The sequence below is a fragment of the Saccostrea cucullata genome, unplaced genomic scaffold (genome assembly GCF_032062105.1).
Source record: "Saccostrea cucullata isolate Sc308-1 unplaced genomic scaffold, CSIRO_AGI_Scuc_v1 ctg216, whole genome shotgun sequence".
Lineage (NCBI taxonomy): Eukaryota > Metazoa > Mollusca > Bivalvia > Ostreida > Ostreidae > Saccostrea > Saccostrea cuccullata.
The window spans coordinates 319,945-337,510 of NW_026929284.1; the positions used below are offsets into that span (position 1 = coordinate 319,945).

The following is a 17,566-nucleotide window of genomic DNA, read 5'->3' on the forward strand; positions in this document are numbered from 1 at the left end:
CTTACAGAACTTGAAAAGGGCCTCGTCTGGTACTGAATTTTATCATCTCTAGACCATGCCAGCTTCTTCAAGCTACTTACAGAACTTGAAAAGGGCCTTGTCTGCATCATACTACATCTCAGACCATGCCAGCTTCTTCAAGCTACTTACAGAACTTGAAAAGGGCCTTGTCTGCATCATACTACATCTCAGACCATGCCAGCTTCTTCAAGCTACTTACAGAACTTGAAAAGGGCCTCGTCTGCATCATACTACATCTCAGACCATGCCAGCTTCTTCAAGCTACTTACAGAACTTGAAAAGGGCCTTGTCTGCATCATACTACATCTCAGACCATGCCAGCTTCTTCAAGCTACTTACAGAACTTGAAAAGGGCCTTGTCTGCATTATACTTCATGCCAGCTTCTTCAAGCTACTTACAGGACTTGAAAAGGGCCTTGTCTGCATCATACTACATCTCAGACCATGCCAGCTTCATCAAGCTACTTACAGAACTTGGAAAGGACTTTGTCTACATCATACTACATGCCAGACCATGCCAGCTTCATCAAACTACTAACAGAATGTCAAATGGGCCTTGTCTGCATCATACTAAATCTCAAACCATGCAAGCTTCTTCAAGCTACTTACAGAACATTAAAAAGGCCTTGTCTGCATCATACTACATACCAGATCATGCCAGCTTCATCAAGCTACTCACAGAACTTCATAAGGGCCTTGTCTGCAATACATTAATACATGTGGCATTAGGTCTTGCGAATATCATCATGAAATCGACTCTTGAGTATTTTCTTCATAACAGATAGAAATCACTTAATTAGGACGTATCAAATGCATAATCAATGCTATTATAAACACTGTCTTAAATCAATACTCTTCAACAAAATGATCTGAACCGAATCAGGCTATCATATTTATCAGCATAGGAATACATTATGTTCAAATTATGGAGCATCAATAATATGCATTTATCTTATGTTCTTCATTTCTACGTATTTGAAAATACAACGACCAGAATTTGGAGCATAAAAACCACTGTGGTTAAACAAAGGTTTTATTGAATAATTTTTTTTTTTTTTTAAAATAAAACGATGTTTCATCATTTTTTGAGTTTATATCAGGAACATCAGGAACTATATATTCAATATTACATGTACACTGTACATTATTTCCAAGATTCTAAAACTTCAGTGAAATGAAACTAGCCATATGCAGTTCTATGCAACAATAAGTCACAGAACAATTTAGAATTGAAAATTTTAGAACTGTTCGAACCATATCATGAAATTCATATACAATTAGCTTCCAAAATAGTGTCTCGTTACTATAAATTAGAAACAAAGGAACTTTGTTCATAATTGCTACCAAATACTAGTACCAAGCCATCATATGAATATAAAATTATATATACATGTACCAGGTACGTACGTGCACTAATTACTACCGTGACTTTACTAGAATTATAATCATTCTCAAGTAACACGTGTATATGTATTTATTATTATTATTTATTTTATTTATTTATTTATTTATTTTTTTTTTACAAAGCTAAATTCAAGCCGAAAAACGGACATTAATCTGTGTCCAAATGCTTACCAGATTCTCTGTTCTGCACGTGCCTCTATCTACTGATAGAGTCGTAGCCGTAGCTTACATAGTCTATGAGGCTTAGTAACAATGAAAGAAACAAAACTGGCAGAAGATTAGACGTTGACAAACGTTTTAATCACTCAAACTTTCAGGAATTACGATGAACAGAATAAAATTTTGTTGCCTTAATGCGAAAGACACAGAGTGAGCTTATATGGTCCCTTTTACCCTATCGTTAATAATATGAACAGTGTTTTTCAATTCAAATGTTAATTTTATACTTTCATTCTTCCTTTGAGAAAGTCGCAAATAAGAAATTACCAGTTTGTAGCTGCACCTTCAAATGTGCCAATTTTTCCCCACATGGAATCCATACGTGTCAGAGATGCCCGGAACCTCGGCTCTATTTGTTTGTGGATAATCAGCAACTGTTTCTACATGAAGCTAAGCGCTCATCTATTATAGACTGATTTCTATCTCCGATCTAAGCGAACATAAGTCTGTTGCAATGTAGCAGCGAACTTCGAATAACTTAAAACATCCGAAAATCTACCTTATACGTGACTGAATCATGCGTAGCACGGATTCAACCTATTCACCCGTAAACAAATCGACCAACCAATCGATCTCCTTTATCGATGGACTAAATCTGCATACAAAACGAACACACGTGTTTTACCATAACTTTTATAAATATATATATACATTGTATATCTTTTCAAGGACATTTAAAAATAAACCACTTCCCGTTTGTTAGGAGACCCTTTCTCTGACCTATTGTGTGGTTTTCTCAGCGAACACGGTTTACCCCCTCAACATCTTCTTGGTACAGATGATACAAACAATTTTTTTTCTTTGGAGGAGACTTAATATCATGTCTTAAGTTTAGGAAAGTGGATAATTCGTAGAATATTTTCTCCTAAGAACTGGAAAATGAAATAGACTTGAAAATATTAGTAATATTTCAATAAAATAACAAATAAAGACAAATCACACTCAATGAAGGTTTACAGGTGAAAACAAATTTCAGAATATGTTAGCTTGGTGTTAAAAGTGTGATATAAACTTTTTAAAAGTATACCAAGCCAAGTGAACTTTATGAGGAGAAACTAAATGACAAAAAATAGCAATATAACATAGGGCTGATTTTACCATTTAGATTTCCTTATAAAATCACCTGGCTTGGTATATTTTTCTAAAGTTTATATTACACGCTTAGCGCCATTCTAACTCATTCTGTAATTTGTTTCATCTGTAAACCTTTACTGAGTGTGTTTTGTCCATATTTGTAATTTTATTGAAATATTACTTCATATTTTCAAGTCTATTTCATTTTCCAGTTCTTAGGAGAAAGTATTCTCTATGAATTATCCACTTTTCTAAACCTGTGACATGATAGTAAGTCTCCTCCAAAGGAAAAAATTGTTTGAATCATCTGACCTTAAGGATAAAAATTGAGAAAAATAACTCTTATTGACTGGTTTTAAGATATTTTTTAGTCCATCACTTACAATCAATTATCTCAAACACGACAGACGCATTTTAAAGTTAAAAAAAAAAGAATCAATCTTCAAATCTTGATCTTCCAGAGAAGTTTCAAGTTTTCTAGAAAGAAGTTAACTCTTTCTTTAATGCATTAAATACAACTTAGATGCATATATTTGTACTTCTCTTGGAAAGGAAATTGGGATAGACACTTTAGATACGACTTGACTGTCGGAAATTTCTTTCTTTTCGTTACGAGAGTTACAGTTCTGAAGCTTACATCCTAGAATACATGTTACGGTAGATTCTATGGGAAGATTAATGGCATCATTCAAATAATGACATGTATTAAGTAAAAATAAATCTCATACATCTAGCTAAGAATACAAAGCGTAAACTGGACAAAAAACCAATCGACCCCAGAGATGGGGGTAGTTCTGTGGTTGTTTGCTTCATATATCGTCTACAGTCAGGCAAATATAAAAGTATGAAGTAGATGAACAGAATTCTATAGTGTCTTTTATTTCGAGTTTACTTGCACTGGTAAAATATCTAAATATGACCGAATAACGGACCATAGCAAGACCTACTAGTATTTCTCATTATCAATTAACAACAGTTACTTTCACTCCTATGTTGACTCGATTTATGCAAGTAAATATGAAATAAAAGATACCATAATGTCTGATATATCTGTTTCACACTTTGATATTTTCTAGAAAAAAAAAAACGATAATGTAAACATAACAGAAAAAGCTTTATGATAAACGTGATGACTTCAACTATTCTATCGCCATTGTCCTTTATTTATGTAGCAATGTGCCCTTTCACCTGCACATGGAGTTTATTTCTCCCAGTTGTTATGAATGCACGGGAATGCTTATGACAAGCTTAAGACAAGCTATTGACAAACAAGTTTTTGAAACAAGGATATCAGCAATTTCGTTTAAAGTCATCATTTTGCAAGTTCTATCGTCGATACAATGACCTTTTCAGCAAATACATTCTAACATTAAGACGAACATTGACTGACTTTTTTCGATAAAAAAAATGGTAAGGCTATTTTGTTTTATCACACTGATCAATTGATTGAATGGATTTTTGATCTTGTTTACAGTTCATTATCTTCATATTTCATAAATGAGCCTCATATTGATTTAATAATGAATATATCTATTCATATCTTTTTATTTGATTTTTATAGTTATGTTTATTTATAACCGGCATCTTCATTTATAACCATCATCTTCATTTTTTCTTCTGCAATTATTTAATATTTTAATTTGATGAAAATTATTTGATCAAAATATAGAAATAACGAACAAATGTCAAGTTTAGTAGTCCATTTAAACGAAACACATCGAGACCAGAGCAATTTAAATCTGATTAGTCGGGAAACATTTGTTAAAATGACTTTTACCCACTGAATGATGGAACCACGCCATCTAGCAGTTGTCAGCAACGCTTAACAACGAATCATATTACAGAAGTTGATGGCTTAACAAAATATATGCACTTACACTCACGGTTCAATATTCTTCGCATTTGTATAAAACATTCAGTATAATAAATTAATAATATGTCGTGAAGCTGACGTTAACATTATAAAATTTCACCCCAAGAAAGCCTTTGTCAACCAAGACTATCTGTTTTGCTTTGATTGACAATGGTTTTCTTGGGGGTGAATTTTCAATGATAATTCTGCACTTTCCTTCTTTACTATTACTAAAAATTTACAGTGGTGAAAAAGAGCATAACACTGATAAAGCGATCGATATTTCTTAATCATATCTTATTCTTTTAACAAAAAAATCAGCGAATAATCCATAACTTGATGAACATCTAAATTACTATATAGTACATGTGCATCAGTATATTGTGTTGTTTATTGTTGACCCACTGATCTGAATATCTAAAAAAAAAAACGTTTTAATGGGAATATCCATGATACAACTGGACGAATTATACATGTATATGCACTGATACTTAAATGTTTAAATTTTTCCCCCTCTTTTTATTTGAAGCTTGGGTATTTTGTAGATAAAAAATACAACCTTTTTTCAACTTTAAAAGAATTTATTGATGCTTCTTGTACACTTTTGGAGAATAGTTATATCCACAGGTAAAAGATTAGTAGAAATTGATTGTATGTCAATCATTTGTGCCTTGCGCATTTATTAAAAATCAATTTGAATCTCATATACATTTGTATATATCTAACTTCTAAAAGCTATAGACAAATTGTTCAAAGCAAACCATGATAGTAATTATATATTTATATATTTTATAAACTGAAAGTCGTTTAAAGAACATACGTCAATAACTCTGACAGGCAGGTCCTTTTTAAATGATATACTTTATGAAATCAAGAGGTATTTCTCCAAGCAGCTCCTCTTCCTTCATAAAGGACTTGCTTGTGCATTCGCTTGGTACGTTGAAAACATTAGTGTTGGATATGGTGGTTTGGTGGTCCCCAGCCACAAGATCCACATTTGAGATAAGGGATCCACCCCGGGTACGAGTGGTTACAGAATACACAACATCGTAACAACCATTTGTTTCTTCATACTTCATTGATTCGACGGTCGTTTTGGTTGAAGCAGAACTTGTTGAGTACGTGTAAGTGTTTACCTTTAGGTTTTGCGTTGGGGATCCCAGTTTGATTGATCCATACTTAACGGCACTGGAAGGCAAACAGGATCGGGCAAAAGGGTCAGCCAGGCTAGTGATGTTACACCTTCCATTAGTGACGGTGTACTTTCTGCTGGTGGTGTAGTCTTGTAAGGTCTTAGTCAGCACTGTGATGTTTCCAAGGCTTGGGATCAAAATCAATGATAAAGTGGCTATTTTCTGTTCCGATTCAGAATAGTAGAACCATGAGTTGCCCTGTAAGAAAGATTTAATTAAAGGCAATGTCAATCAACATTATGTTACGGATGTAAAAAACTATAAAGCTTAAGATTTAACCGAACAGCTGCAGCAACTTACGACAAATGATACTTCTCGTCCGCTCACAAAAACGAGGCCAGTGCTGTAGGCGATGCCTTGAAGTTCACTAGGAGAGCAGCAGCTTCCAGTGGCCCGGATGTTAAAGGCACTGCATGCCGAGATGAGGCAAAGGAGAAGAACACAGGCGGAATGCATACTGACTGCTGGACTTTGACAGTGAATTCGGCTTCTCTGCTCACCTTTTATCATGGTCTTCACATGGAGGGATGAGTAACACTTAAATAACAAGCCAATTGTTCGATACAAAGATCATTATTCTTCTCTAAAAAGGGCTAGTATTTGGTTTTCTCCTTGCAACTCCTCATTGGTCGCTTCTCCTTTACTTCTTTATTGCCGAGGGATTATTGTGCTGATGTAGGCATTCTAAAACAAAGAAATTATTTATTTTTGTTTTTAATTGCTTGCTATATTTATAAAGAATTTAGAACGAGACTTTGTGAGGTTTATTATGAAAATTATATTTAAAACTGTTCAATAGTTATCTTTTAATAAAAAAAAAGAAGTATAGTTTTTTGACATCGAAAATAATTACGTGAGATGTGTTTTTACCTGCATGGGACTTAGGTATCATATAAGATAAAAAAAAATTAAATAGACCTGTTACTGTAGTACAAATTCTAGTTGGTTACTGTATTACCCTGTTTCCTGTTTAAATGTTTTAGGCTTACTGAGGCCGTATGCTCTTGTAATGATCTGGAGAAAAATCCGCAGACAATTCAGAGTATAGTAATGGTCTAAAAATAAGTATGAAACATAGTCAACATTCGACCTAATATTTTGATAGCTATATTTTTATGAGATATATGAAATTCTCATTGACCTTCACCTTTGAAATTATTATGGATATTTGCATGTCATTTAGATTCAATTCAGCTAATTCGGTAATCGTTCATTTAGCAGCAAAGCCTGTTGATTCTGCAATTGAGTCTGTATATACATGTATTATTTACAGTTGTTTGTTTTACATTTCTGTGTTTTTGCAAATTACTTGTTCGTTTCCTGTCGACGTCCTCTTTACCCGTTTTCACTTTCCATCTAAATGTTTGCAAATTTAAAAATTTAAAATTCCGACCTACCTTTATTCTGTTGCCTATGTCTTACGCTGGGATTTTGTTGGTGCGAACCTGATTTACGAGGGTCGATCCCATAATATCTTTAATAACAGAATATTATCCACAAAATTTTAGATACTAATATCCCTATCTATTTTGATTTTGGAATTCCATTTTTTTTCTTAAATAATATACTTTATAAAATCTAACAATGCATACAATGCTAGGACTTGTCTATCTCCGCCTATCGTTCAATTTGTTTTAGTTTTAATTTAGCACCTTTTTTATCCTCTCATATATATTGTAAAGCCACTTTTAAAGTCATTTTGTTATAAATTGTCGTGTTTTGATTTGTATTTCTAAAATATTTGAAGTCTGAAGTATGCATTAAATTATAAACATATAGGTGTGACTATAGGCTCCGATCTGTCATTATGGATGTTGGCTTTTTAAACCCCCAAGTTTTACTGAAGAAAATGCAGCAAAAACAATACGTTTTTTCCTTAAACTTCAATATGCCAACAAAGGAATTGCCGAGGTTAATATAAGTAATATTCTTAATCACAAAAGGTTCCAGTCTTGTATTCCACCACATTTAAAATTAAAGAATACACCTTGTATATATTTCCTATAAATATACATCAACTATTGCTTCCAAACTTTTTAATTATAAGATAACTTTACAAGGCCTGGATATCGAATATCTGAAACATAATCCTCCATCGTCCATGTTCTTCTTTACCCTATAACTATAGTACTGCAGTACAAGTTATTACTGGTGACGTAAATATATTTAAAAATGAGGACCTTAGATCACTTATTCTAAAAGGTCTTAAATATAGGGAACCCCGATCCATCACCTGGCGTCAGAATTTCATAAATATAAGGATTCTGTAGAAGATTACCCCAGGCGATGGGCCAGATATGAAAAAAGAAGACGACATTTTGATAGAATGGATTTAATGTATCAGATCTACAGTATGTTACAATCGCGCAGTAAAAGATTGAGGGGCAATACGATTACCATCTATCCATCTATATTCAATAATCCAAAAGTGAAAAATGAATTAGATAGATGACATGATCAGTAGGAACTGGTCCCTGTTGACAAAGCAGGTAACAACATTGTCTTCGTTTGTAAAGCTAATTATATAAATTGTATTTTAGAGGAACTCGGATTTAATTCTACAAGTGGTTATCCAACGTACAATGTTCCCTTTCTAAGGAAGAAATTCTTCAAAGTCGTATGTCACTTTTGAATACTTTTAATATTCCCAACAACCTAAATTACTCCTTCTATATTGGATTCCGAAACTTTATAAAAATCCTTACAAAAAATACATAGCAGGTTCCAGTAAATGTTCAACCAAGCCTCTTTCTATACTCCTAACTAAGATATTAACAGCAGTGATAAAGAAACTTCAAGAGTACTGTGCAACACTATATCAAAGAAGTAGTGTAAATCTGATATGGATATATAAAAATTCTTCATAACTTTTGGAAAATTTGAAATCACAGAATTAAACTTTAAAATCAACAGGTTAAAAGCTTACGACTTTTCATGTTTTGCACAACCATTCTCCACGACAAATTAAATTCCAAGCTTTTTTATATCATTGACACCTACTTTTTCAATAAAAATGGAACTCGTAAATTTAATTACCTTGTCATTGGTCATTTGCAAAAATAATTTTGTTAAAAACCATTCTGATTCTACACACAAGTACTCTGAAGTTGACATAAAAAATGCTTGAGTTTCTGATTGACAACAACATTTTTGGAGACCAATGTCTTCCAATGAACTATTGGAATCCCCAAGGGTACCTACTGCGCCTATTATTAGCAGACTTATTAAATTTTTTGTTTGTATTCATATTAAGCAGAATTTGTCCAAAATCTTATACATGAAAAGAAGAAAAAAGAAGGTTGTGGCCTTCAATTGGACATTCAGATATATCAACGACGTATTGTTTATTTACAATCATCGTTATTTCCAATCTTATGTCGATACGATATCCCGGTGAACTTGAGATACAAGATACCAACGCATCTGTTTAATATTTGGATATTGTACTTGAAAAAAGGAAGTGGTAATCTAACAACCAAGCTCTATGAAAAACGTGATGACTTTAACTTTTCAATATTCAACTCCTCTTACTGATGCAGCAATATAGCTTCATCACCTGCATACGGGGTTTATATCTCTCAGTTGATTCGATACGCAAGAGCATGGTCTACGTATGTACAATTTCTAAAACGAGATAAATTATTGACAAAAAATTTACTGTAACAGGAATATCAGCAGTCTCCTTTAAAGTCATCATTTCTAAAGTTTTATGGTCGATACAATAACCTTGTCGGCAAATGCAATTTATCATTGAGTCAAATGCTGACTGATGTTTTTCAAATTAATTGTAAAGAAATTGTCATCTCAGATGTTTTTGAGATCCGTATTTGCTAGATCCACCTATTTCATATTGTTTTATGGACGTTTGGGCGTGAATACTATGCGTTGTCTACATAAAATTAATGCTTTACAAGCTATTGACAAACAGCTTAGGATTATCAACAGTCTTGTTAAAAGTCATTTCGTATGTCAGTTCATATGGTCAATACATTTGTCATATCAGCAAATGCATTCTATCATTAAGTCAAATGGTGAAGGGTGTTTTTCATACACTAATAGTTAGATCATTATTTACATATTGAATTGTCAAGGAATGTATCCATTTTCCCGATCATGATAGTGAGCACTTGGAGGTAATGTCCGGTCGGCAGGGGATGCTCACTCATCTATGGCACCTGATCCCAGCTATGATGTTTTGGAGGTCCGTGTTTGCTCTGCTCCTGATTTGTATTGCTGGAATGGAGAAAAATAGCTTGAATACTGTTCGTTTTCTCAATATTTTATGAAAAACGTCAGTCGATATTTGACCTAACGAGTGATAACATTTGTCGTTGTTTCGACCAGAGAAGTTGTAAAGTATTAACATAAAATAAAATTGTTTACATTCTTGTATCATCACCTTATTTGTCAATGAACTACCTAGTTTTAGACATTGTGCGTAGAACATGCTCTTGCGAATCGATACAAAAATTCCATAAAGAGAAGATATTAGAGCATTGGTAGAATAATAAGTGAATTTGACGATAGAACAATAGAAGTCAAGATGTGTAGCATTAAGTTCAGTGGTTTCTTTGACATTGCCTTATTTCTGTTAGGAAATATCTAAATAAGAAACAGAAGTTCGATCAATGCTATATATCAAATTTACATCGAAATGGAAATGAATGTTGTTAAAACGTCGTCTATATATTCAACAAAAAAAGAAACGCATATTGTTTTACTCATCAAAGAAATTTCGGAAAAGTATATGGAACAACTATCTTTTTTATCATTGGATGCCTGTGACCTATTTAAAGTACAACATGGGCTTTTAAACCCCAATTCTAGAATTATTTCCCTTGATTAATCATTTCTATGAAAATAGTGTTTTACATGATTTCTTGTAAATCGCGGGTCTATTTTCAATGAAATTTTGGATTTAGAGAAACAATAAGCACTTCTATTAAACCCATATTTAAGGTTTGATTGCAACGTTGATGCTGCAATGCCACGCCCAAACAAAGATGAACGCAACAAGGCTCTTACAATGATAGTAACTGGAGCTACGCATCAGTAAGTTGCAACTGCATTTGGTGTACATCAATCAGTTTTGCAGCAGTTAAACGCACGTTTCCACCAGCTAGGAACACGGATGACAGACCAAGAACTAGGGGTGTGCGGGTTACCATACCCAGACACAACCGTCGGATTCTCCTTCAGCACCATGTGCAAACGACCCAGAACTGCTGTACAAACTGCTGAAATAAGCATAAAGTGCACAGATTGTTCGGAAGAGACTGAGAGGAGCTGGTATTCGTCTCGACGTTCGATTATTGGAAATCCACTTGCGCTGAGAGGTCGCAAAGGACATATGGATTGGTTAAGACGTATGCCTTTAAAATTTGGATGCGACGTCAATGACATAACTTGTCAATTTAGAACATAGGACTCGTTTGATTTTTATCACAAGACACTCTAAAATCACTTTTAAAAATTAGGGTTTAAACTTATATTATTATGTTTTATCTGAATATGCGGTTTTTTTTTGTTGAGTATATATTTAAATGTCGAATTGAAGGTTACAACAAGACATCTTCGTTTGATGTCGATGTTTTTGAGTAAATTTTGCTTTAACGAGGTTCGCTTCTCACATAGCAGCAGGTTTTTGTCTTGAGTTTATTTTTTTTAAAAAAGTCTACATAATGTTTTAGCTCTTCCAATAAAATTGAATTACATGAATATAAAGCTAATTAAACTATTTTCAATTCAGGCCTAATGATTAAATTCCATACGGAAAACATTTAGCGAGGAACTATATTTTGTGGCGAAAGGTTTATAAAAGAAAGAAATCCATTTTTCCTCTTTTGAAGTATTCAGTATTGTTACATGCAGTCTGCACATAGAGTAATTTTGTGCAGTGAAATGTTTTATGCTGGTCCTAAATTATATATTTATGAACTGTCATGTCATGAATTCTATCATCATGTTTGGCAAATATAACAAATACAAGTATATCGTGAAAATCCTTGGAAAAAATAGCCAAATTAAAGCTTAAAATTAGCACTTTTTTAGTTATATCAGAAAATTAACATCACAGACCCCAACTTTTTATTTTCTGCATATATAGGATAATTTTAACCATTCTGCTTAATTTTAGAAAAATGTCATTACTTTCAAATGATTTTATTGAACATTTTTAACAGCAGAAAAATAACATTTTTTGAATGGAGAAAGGTCAAATAATTGACTATTCGAAGTAATTTGAAACTTTTTTGTCACAATTTCTAATGTGAATATTTAAGATAAAACTACAGTGTTTGATTCAATAATTAATCTGCATGGATAAAAAATATATTACAGGAAAAACCTTGAACAATTGATTTATGTGTTAGACATAATTATAGTGCAAAAAAGATCATATTAATTGCTCCGTAGTGCTTAAGGAGGCGTACTGACCCCAATATTAAGGTGATTTTTTTATTAAGCTATATGTGTGGATTCTACATCCAAGTCAATTTTCAAAAGTTAATATACAATGTATTGGAATCATATTTCACATTTATATAGATATTTACATGAATTTTCATAAAAAATCACTAATTTGGAGAAAAAAAACAAAGAGAAATAATTCTATAATCTTGGACAAAACCTGTGTTTTTCACTATAGAAATCAACAGAAAACAGAAAATATTTTTAAAATATACCACAAACAAAAATAAAACTCCTTTTACAGATGATTTGGACTGCATTTCACAAATTCATACAAAAGCATTTTGTGTTTAACGGAGGGGTTGTGGTTGTTTATAGACAAAAAGGGAAAAAATTCTCATTTTATCCTCAACTAAAAATTGAATTTGATTAATATGTATACTCGTATATGTTTAAATTATTTGCGTAAAACATAAGAAAAGATATAAGGACATTAAATCACATCCAAGACTATATATATTTGGTGATGCTTGAAAGTTCGATTTAAATGGAAAATATCGTCTACCCCCCTTATTTCAAGTGCTGGAATTAGGGATAATTCACTATCAATTAGAATAATTAATCAATTGCCATTGAACTGTTCCTTGTATAAAAGAAAGATTTTATGACCAAATTACCATGATTCAAATGAATATTGAATTAAGCGGGTGCAAAATATAGGCGGCAATCGAGAGTTAGCGTGCGTAGTTCATTCCAAGTGTGTTAGAAGTCTTGAAAGCCATATATATATATATATATTGACAATGAGAATCTGAAGTATTTTTGAATATCTACATGTATATCGGTGTACAGGTGTTTAAAATCATAATGTTTTTAAACAAAATTAGTCTCCATAAGACCTATGACACGATATGTAAATTTACGACTTCCGGTTTTTTTATTAAAGAAACAGTTCTCTATAATAATGTTGTTAGAGTCTTATCTTTATTAATGCAAGACCGAAACCAAGTCAACTGGGCTAGTTTTTTGATGGATCAAAAGAAAATAACAACAGTAATGAAAGTGAAAAAAATTCATTTATTGAAGTAAATGACGCAAAAAAAAAAATAAATAAAAATAAATAAAAATAAAAATAAAAGATAAAAAAATAAACATATAAAGGGGGTCAAACAAAACTAGAAAAAATTTCGGTACACAAAAATCATTGATATCATATTATGCAATCTGACCCCCTAAAATTAAATATAGCATAAAGCAGGCACTGATATGCCTGCCATCTAAAATGATGGGATTTATCGTGGGTATGGTTGTATAGGGCCTTGAAATGCCGAACATTTTGATGCAATTGAATGTGATTTTCTGAATTCAATTTTTTTAAAAGCTGTTCAATATTTAAGGTATCAAGTTCACTAAAAGTTGCTCAAGATTTAAGATATCCACATGTAATTAACATTTTTTTTTCTAAAAGTTGTTCAATATTTTGGGTATATATTTAAGGTATATGTTATTTACACCAATTCTTGCATTTGTTGCTAAGTACTCCTGAAGATTCTCTTTCACTGCTGTGAATATTTTCGTAGGAGTAAATATTGTCATATTGGCTCGGTAAAAAATTACTAGAACCGGCTATGTATCGATTTTATGATGTTTAGGAATCTAGTTCTGGTATTAATAGTAATTGCATTAGATGAAAAATTACAAATATGTAAAGACAAAAATCTTTTATGAAAATACTGTAAATGAGACACGTATTTAGCGTGTACGTACGATTTTTTTATGGAAACTGATTGGGAACAAGTAAGCAAGTATTTGATTTAACACATTTCAAAATGTCCTTATTTACATAAATATATGAATATATGTGCAATAGAAGATGTTTCTTTCCGTCAAAAGCACTAGCTAGAAATACGTTTACAGCATTTGATCAAAACAAAGAATTTATTTTGATATGAACTGTGTGTTTTTCTTCATTATCAAAGTATTATTAATTCAAGACTCGGTAAGAAAAAAATCAGCACCTATATCCCTAGGGCCCAATGTGTATTAAAAAGACTTTTTTAAATACAAAATTAGAACTATTTCACTTAAATGTATTATATTTTTAAAAATATTCATGGTGTCTTTGGTATTATCTGCATTTAACTCACAATTTATCTGCATTTTAATTCCCATATGATACAGGCCCTGGAGATTGGACCTATATCATATGGAAATTAAATATCTAAAAATTCTTTGCTAAACTTATAAAGTACTGTGGTGTAAAGTGTTTCTATTCTAAGTATAGTATTACTATGCGCTTTCTATTTCTCTAGAGATACGATTTGTGAGATACACTTACGAGGGTTGATCAAGAAATTAGTACACGAGTTTTATTTTGTACATTTTGTAAGAAGGATATGGAGATGACGAACAGTATTCAATATCAAAGTTCATAAAACAATACAAAATAGGAGCAGAGCAAACACGGACCTCCAAAACATCAGAGGTGGAATCAAGTGCAATGGAGGAGTAAGCATCCCCTGCTGACCGGTCACACCCGCCGTGTGCTCCTTGTCATGATCAGGAATAGACGGAAAAATCCAGTATTCAATATCAAAGTTCATAAAACAATACAAAATAGGAGCAGAGCAAACACGGTCGTCAATTCAGTGTACACCCGCCGTGTGCTCCTTGTCAATATGGAATGGACTAACAATTGGTATGAAAAGCGTCAGTCAGCATTTGACTCAATGATAAATTGCATTTGCTGACAAGGTCATTGTATCGACCATAGAACTTACGAAATAATGAGTTTAAACAAGACTGCTGATATTCTTGTTTCGTAAACTTGTAAATTGCTTACAGTGGAAACTAAGATATTTTCAAAAAACATTAGCATCTTTTAATAATGTAATTTATGGTGTATTCAGCCATTGTATTCTCTAGATAAAAACCTTTTTGTCAACAGAGATTGAACAAGTCTAAAGGTAAATGTTTATCATGTTACGAAGAATTAGAATTTTTTTGTTTTGAACATATTTCATTGAAATAAATCAAATTGATCGGAAACAAGTTCTTTCAACTTACGATTTCCTCTCCTTAAAATAACTATAACTGTATGTCATGCAGTTAAAACGCAGGTAGTACATAGAAATATAAATTCAAATTAGTGATACAGGTGAAATACTCATTTGTTCAGTAACATAATAAAGGTAACAATTTATTTTAATTATATTGTGATGAAACCTGGTTCATTTATACATATGTACTGGACTTCAATCACGCTCGGCAAAAGTTGTACATGGAAAAATTAAAATAAATTTCTTATATTGTATACCTAGTAATTGTAATGATAAAAAGGTGATATCATAAACTCCTGCCTTTTCTTCGTACAAAATATTAATTTGATATTCTTCTTTATGTAACGTATGGTATAAATGAACTTGTTATAATGTAAAATGAATCATTACAAGATCTAGAGGAAGTACAGAAGTTATTTGGTAATGTTCATCAATCTTCAAGAGTTAATTTATCCAAGAAATTTAACGGGTTTTAATGTTGCGAATTTTTGCAATTGTTTTCACGCAACCTAAAATTTGGCAGAAAAAAATTTCCATCTCCACCAATATATTTTTAAAAATTACACAAAGAAAGGACAGATTTTGTTGGTTTACATAATAAATGTATGCAAACGGATACAGCTGAATTTCTTTATAGTGTAGTGTTTTATTCAATTTGTGCTTGAATATCTAACTCATTATATTTTACTCTAAACTAAATATCGTTATATTTTGTGTATTCTTTGATTATTTTTATTGTATTGTGTATTCTTCGATTATCTTTTTTTTGTAAAGTTTGGGGAAAAACGCACTCTATGCACTTTTATTGTAAAATTAAGTTTTTTCTGTTCTACCTTTTCTGTTTGATACAATGTATACACATATATAATTTATATCTCTTGTAATACGTTTATTGTTTCAAATGAATTAATGGAAAAAGAACCCCGAGAATTATCCCTTTTTTGTATATTCGATGATAAATAGATGTTAACCACGTTTCGATCGACATGATAACCGATTTCTAAACGGCAGACAAAACGATTTACCTAAATAAATAATTTAAGTCTTTTGTCTGAAACTCGGGTTTCTGATATTGATATAAATAGGTTAAGATCACCTCAAGTTAGAGAACTCTAGGATCAAAGTGTTGGAGGTATTATTAAGTGTGTAAATAAAGAAATGCATGTCATACAAAGCAGTCTGTTTTTAAATATTATTCCAGATTGGAAAAACAAACAAAATCAAATAATAATTGCAATGTATTACTCAGGAGTACTTACTTGGAAGATACTCGATTGACCAGTGAAAATTGAAAATGTTGACAAAGTTTTATACAATCAGAGGATAGTAAAATTTTAACTTTGCTATAGATTTTTAAAATTTTTAGTCCTTAACTTGAAAAATTTCTTTGAAAATATTTTTTTTCTGAACTCCAACACATTAACAATATTTGGTAATATTCGGTAATATGCAGTAAGCTGTCATTTTTAAAATACATTATACAACAATGATGTTAAGAAACTGGAAATCCAACCATACTTGTGTTTTCCACTTCATAAGAATTTATGTTCACAATTTTCCAAATTAAGAGTGATTGCACATAATTTGTATGTTGAAACAGGTAGATATTGTAATCCTGTCATTCCTAAAGAAAAACAGTTTGTTTCCATTGTAAAACTATTGAAGATGAAACACTTTTTACTTGATTGTCTTTGGTTAAGGATATATGATACAAACAAAAAATGGATGCCTGGATCGGTATATTTTTTTGTGTGCTGGTTTCATTGCAAATGATGCAAATATCAAATCAATTTCTATGATATTATAATATAAAGAAATTGTAAACATTCTGTGATGTAAAAAAGTCTGCCCTTGTGAAACCATCCTTATTAATCTATACAAATATTTTTTTTCACTTTTAATCTCATTTCTGTGAAATTTAGAATAAAAAATTAAAAACTACCGGTGAGACTTATTCATTTTGACCGAAGTTGCTTTTTTCAATTTTTTGACATAAGTTTGTTTGTATCGTCTGTCATTAAAGAAGCAGAAAAAATATTCAAGGTTACTACATGTAGATGTAAATATGTTATCTTGTTTGCTTAATCCACATAACTTTGTATCTACATAACAAATCTGACTATAAATCAGAGCCTGTTTTAATACTGGAAACAAGCTTGCTACTGTTTTTAATATTTAAGAAATAAATGACTAAAACACATTTCTGTATTATATCTGCTGTGGTGCAAATAAAGAATTAAATTGAATCAAAGTAAATGAAAATATTTACGGACTATATCCGCCATCTAGTTCATACTAAGGATTATCAAACAAAATCTTTCATTAATTATAAAAAA

At 31.7% G+C, this 17,566-nt stretch overlaps 1 protein-coding gene across 1 annotated transcript; it reads right to left on the reverse strand.

The window, feature by feature from the left end:
* Positions 1-5,130: 5,130 nt before the first annotated feature.
* LOC134280316 (uncharacterized) lies at positions 5,131-6,288 on the reverse strand. The gene is made up of 2 exons (XM_062762733.1): positions 6,064-6,288; positions 5,131-5,961 (listed from the first exon to the last, which is right to left on the reverse strand). Exons 1-2 carry the CDS (start codon positions 6,271-6,273, stop codon positions 5,419-5,421), a joined length of 753 nt encoding a protein of 250 aa, XP_062618717.1. The 5' UTR covers positions 6,274-6,288; the 3' UTR covers positions 5,131-5,418.
* Between the last annotated feature and the right edge of the window lie 11,278 nt (positions 6,289-17,566).